This window comes from Cibotium barometz, chromosome 54 (assembly GCF_041138505.1).
Source record: "Cibotium barometz isolate CiBa-2024 chromosome 54, ASM4113850v1, whole genome shotgun sequence".
Classification (NCBI taxonomy): Eukaryota; Viridiplantae; Streptophyta; class Polypodiopsida; order Cyatheales; family Cibotiaceae; genus Cibotium; species Cibotium barometz.
In genome coordinates this window covers 39,498,152-39,502,582 of record NC_141099.1, presented here as the reverse complement: position 1 = coordinate 39,502,582, position 4,431 = coordinate 39,498,152, and the positions used below count along the sequence as shown (strand labels likewise).

At 41.5% G+C, this 4,431-nt stretch overlaps 1 protein-coding gene across 1 annotated transcript; it reads right to left on the bottom strand.

The window, feature by feature from the left end:
• Nucleotides 1-1,874: 1,874 nt before the first annotated feature.
• Nucleotides 1,875-3,248, bottom strand: LOC147608141 (uncharacterized). The gene is made up of 2 exons (XM_086790032.1): nucleotides 2,942-3,248; nucleotides 1,875-2,620 (listed from the first exon to the last, which is right to left on the bottom strand). The coding sequence occupies exons 1-2, from the start codon at nucleotides 3,049-3,051 to the stop codon at nucleotides 2,413-2,415; spliced, it is 318 nt and encodes a 105-aa protein (XP_086646158.1). The 5' UTR covers nucleotides 3,052-3,248; the 3' UTR covers nucleotides 1,875-2,412.
• Between the last annotated feature and the right edge of the window lie 1,183 nt (nucleotides 3,249-4,431).

Here is a 4,431-nt window from a genome sequence, read left to right as displayed (position 1 = left end):
TTCAGCCATAGAATTAAATGTGTCGACCACAAGCTCGCCCCTTGAAAAAGTTGACGATAAATCCCGACAATGGAACCTTGAAACCGGCCTTCAGAAACTTGACGGACAATGAACACACTTAATCACACTTAAAACTCTTTATGAATTGGAATAATAAACTTGGAAGAAGAAGAAAAAGAATAAGTGGAGCTAGAGTGCTCCTGCACAAAAGACCAATTGGCCCCAAAGCATGGCGCCCCCACAGGTATTTATTTATCACTTGATAGCCCTTGTACAATTCCCGAGAAGATACCTCCTTGCTTCACGTGGAGAAGATCTCTTTGAATCTTTCACCCAGCTTATGTTGTGGGGAAACAAGAGCCTTGTCCCCCTTTTTATACAAGATTGGGGGTGAAAAGCTATGCTTTTCCCCCTAAGAAAAAAAAACTACTACAAGAGCTTTTATCTCATTAAAATCTCTTCAAATAGCTTTTCTCCCTTCTCTTTTTTTTAATTAAAAAAATATACATGGTGCTCAGCGTTTTCTTTTTTCGAAAATCAATGCTTGCGCGTTTTGGGCTGCCTGGCGCTTTTCTCCATTGTTTTTTCTTTGCATGTTTTGCTGCTGCCCGTCGCTTCACCTTCTCTCTCTTGCTTGTGTGTGCCTGTAAGACTGCAGCGCCTGTGCCACATCATCGCAGCCAGTCGCCTATGCAGTCAGTCATACATGCAGCTCCAGCAGCCACATCAGCCCAGCCACACGTGCACTTCTTGCAGCCAGGTGTGCACGTCAGCTGCCTGCCACCAGTGCCACGTGTCGGCTGCCTGTACCTGGTTGTACTTGCAGGGCTGACCCACAAGTAGCCTTGGGAGAGAAGGAAACTGCTACACATGAACAAACATATGATCATGCACACATGAACAAACATATGATCATGCACACACATGTACACACACACACACCAAACATGTATCTGCATCCACACATGTGTACAAACTTACACATGCATATACAGGATTAAACATGATCATTGAATGTTAAACATGCTTAAACATAATCATAGTGCTTAAGAAAAGAGGTAAAATACTCAGTCCTATAACAGCCACTCTTCCTCAAACATCACTCCTGCACAAACCATTGGCTGTGCTGAAAGCTGTCCTTTACAAACCTGAAATGAAACTTCTAGTACTTCTAAAATGTTGGTAGAAGAGAGAAACCAGCTCTAATACATAAAATCTATACCTATTATTCATAAATAGCTCCATCTCCACATTCACAAATTGTTGTGCCCAATTTCTAAATGGGAATGGAAGATGTCATCCCTTTTCCAGTGTTTCATTCTTCTACACTAACACAAACCCAATCATCCCACCAAAGTTCTGGAGAAACTCACTTCATCCATCTCTGCTTAATTTGGTCTGCAAAATCCATGTTTGTGCGTCAACCGAAGCCCAGCTGGACCATACACCTGTCCATAAAGCTGATTTGGACTGCTGTGCTGTTGGCATCAGCTGCAGTAGGTGGCAGTCAAATCTGCTGATCAGAATGCATGTCTGAAGCTGGGGTATTCCTGCCGATTAACTATCAAAAAGTTGCAAGAGTGCCCATGGACAGCCCAAGCTGATGGCATAATGCACGATGGGGCATAGAAACAACCCCAAGCAATAATCATGGAATAATAAAATATTGGCATGATACATTGCAAAAAGCATCCCAAAAACTAATATTTTAAACTGGTTTTGATAGAGAGGTCCACCTGGTATAAAAAAACCAAATGACATGTCCAGATGACACAAACATCAAAATCTGAATACAATCAATTGCAACCAAAGAAAAATGTTAAATTTCACATATAGAAATACTCAAAGGCATTCCACAGCATTTTATACTTGACAGCATTGAAAATATTCATTTTTATTCTTGATAAACATATCTTGCATGGTTTGCATACAGAGATCTGTTCATAAAATAGAGTAAGAAAAACTAGCTAGCCATATGGTGGAAGCCATGCAATGTGATGTTCCTAGTATAGCATGAAAATGGAAGCAACGCTAGCATTTCCACACTCAAGACTAGCGTTCTTCAACCCTAAGGTCCAGTACCTTATAAGACAAACCACATACATTCTTTCCATGTTACCAAAAATGATTTGCTGTCAGGACAAAAAATCTGAGGTGGTTTATCTGCCCTTAGTGGATGGAAGAAAAAAATATGCTGACTAGTTATGCACCTCTTCCCTTGCTGAGGGGGAAAGAAAAATAATAGACATTATCTCCTTCTGAGGCAAATCATTGTAGAGGTTCTGGCAGCCCGATGCATTGCATGCATCATACATGTGAAGGGTCCATCTTGTCTCCAGCACAGCCACCCCATTGGCCGCATCCATTGATGTCATTTTGTTGTAAACTCCTTCAAAGTTTGAAGGTCACCATCTACATTGAAAGCGGTAAAAGCATCCTGCGTTGTCTCCTCTTAGCCAGCTTTCTCTGCCGGATTATCTTCAGGCAGGTTGGCAAAAGGATAGCCATGAGCAGGAAAAAGCCAGCTAGCCGGGTGTGTCCCAGGTAGAGGGCCAAGAACGAGAGAACCAGCAGCAGCAGGAAGAGGAGGCCCAGCAAGCCCGCCCTCGCGGCATCACCTCTGTAAATGGTTCAACACAAGCTTTGAATCTCCTGAACCTTGGATTAGAATCACTTAAACCTTGGATTGGCATATCCTACATCTTGGATTAGCATCTCCTTACCTTGGATTAGCAGGCATGGTTTAACACGTTGTTCGCGTCTCCTAAACAATAGATTAGCACGCAGGATTTACATCTTCTAAACATTGGAATGAATTTCGTCTGGTAGAACTAGGATTAACACGGGATTTTCGTCTCTTGAAACTTGCATTAACACAAAATCGTTTGAGATTTGGATTAACACAGTTTCGCATCTAGTTAGCGTCCTATAAACACAGTACCTGGTGGTGATGTTTGACGTAGAGGAGAAGAAGGTGAGGGAGGCCCAGTTTTGCTGCGATCGGAGCTGGTAGTCTCTGAGCTGCTCCGCAAGGTTGGATCGAGTGATCATGGCGTTAGCTTCTGTTGCTTGCTTTCTGCGTTAGGGTTTCGTTATCTGCGCCAGCAGCAGATGAAAAAAACAGACATCTGTACCGTGGTCGGCCCAAAAGCGTCCGCCAGTTTCGCCGGCCCCGACCTCTGCTGCTGTATGCCGTTCACACGGTTGTGCCTCGGCCCGTTTCAGATGCTACACTGGCCGGACGTCCCTGCGTCGAAGCTGCTGAGTTCTGGCCAAGTCTATGAAGACGTTTTTGGCACAATTAAGGTTTGGCTTGGCCAAGTTATTAAAAAAGTTCGTAGACCGGCTAAGTGGGGTGTGGGAAGGTGCTTATAGATTATCAATACCTCTATTTAACTCGACATCAGACATCACTGTTAGGCATTTATAGGATTCCAAATTTCATTCGCACTTCATAAATGACTCACGTGTTATCTAGTGGTTGGTAGCAAGCATTAGTTCGCACTAGTGGTCTGACCGTGCTTTGCACCTCTCCTCAAAGCTCCAAATTCAAATTCTACCCCAACCTCCTCCTCTTCCCGAATTTGCCACATGGCAGCTTCGTGAAACTCTTCCTTTATATGATATAGAGATAGAGATGGTACCCTTAATTCTACCCTTTAAATTCACAAACTACTGCTCAAGACCATGTCAACAAAATAGTAGTTAACTACTGCTAAGACCATGTCTACAAAATAACTGCTTAAAATAGTGGCAGCACTTAAGCCTCTAATGAGAGTGGCATGACTATGTCATCCTTGGAAAGCATTTCTTCATTCCACTAGGCATGTTAGAGCAAGTCCATCCATCATGTATGGAGTGGGTCTATAGGAAGCCTCATCATGGAAGGGCCATATAAGAAACCCATGCAAGCAATAGTTCGCATGGTACCCCCAAATCTACCCTTTAATTTCACAAACTACCACTTAACGCCATGTCAACAAAATAGTAGTTAACTAGATATACATTATGACTTAGATTTAGTAAGAGATTGTAATAGCACATATTCAATTTTTGGTTGTTGTTTTTTACTTTTGGTTTAGATTCTATTGTCTTTCATCAATCATCAAAGAGTTACAAAGTTATGTTTATTTTTGGAAGTCAATATTCATTAAGCTTGCTTATGATGTATATAATCCATTCGTTGCCAAACAACTTAGTACAACATGTGGTTCATGTAAAGAACACATGGAGACTATAGGATGAAATCTGAAGGGCAAAAAAATCTCAATCTACAACTCTATGTGAAATCTGCCTCCATACATATTTTTTTAAAATTACAAAGAAAATTTATATGGAGTGACATTTGTATTTCTAGTTCTGAAATTAAAATCTATAAAAATATGGGCAAAACAGAGAGAATTAACGATTAGCAAAAAAAACTAAAGAATT

Bases quoted from the DNA above. Each gene is read 5' to 3' on its own strand.
- LOC147608141 (XM_086790032.1), bottom strand. From the start codon at position 3,051: ATGATCACTCGATCCAACCTTGCGGAGCAGCTCAGAGACTACCAGCTC. The intron at 2,621-2,941 runs GTACTGTGTTTA...AACCATTTACAG, and splicing joins ACGTCAAACATCACCACCAG to AGGTGATGCCGCGAGGGCGG.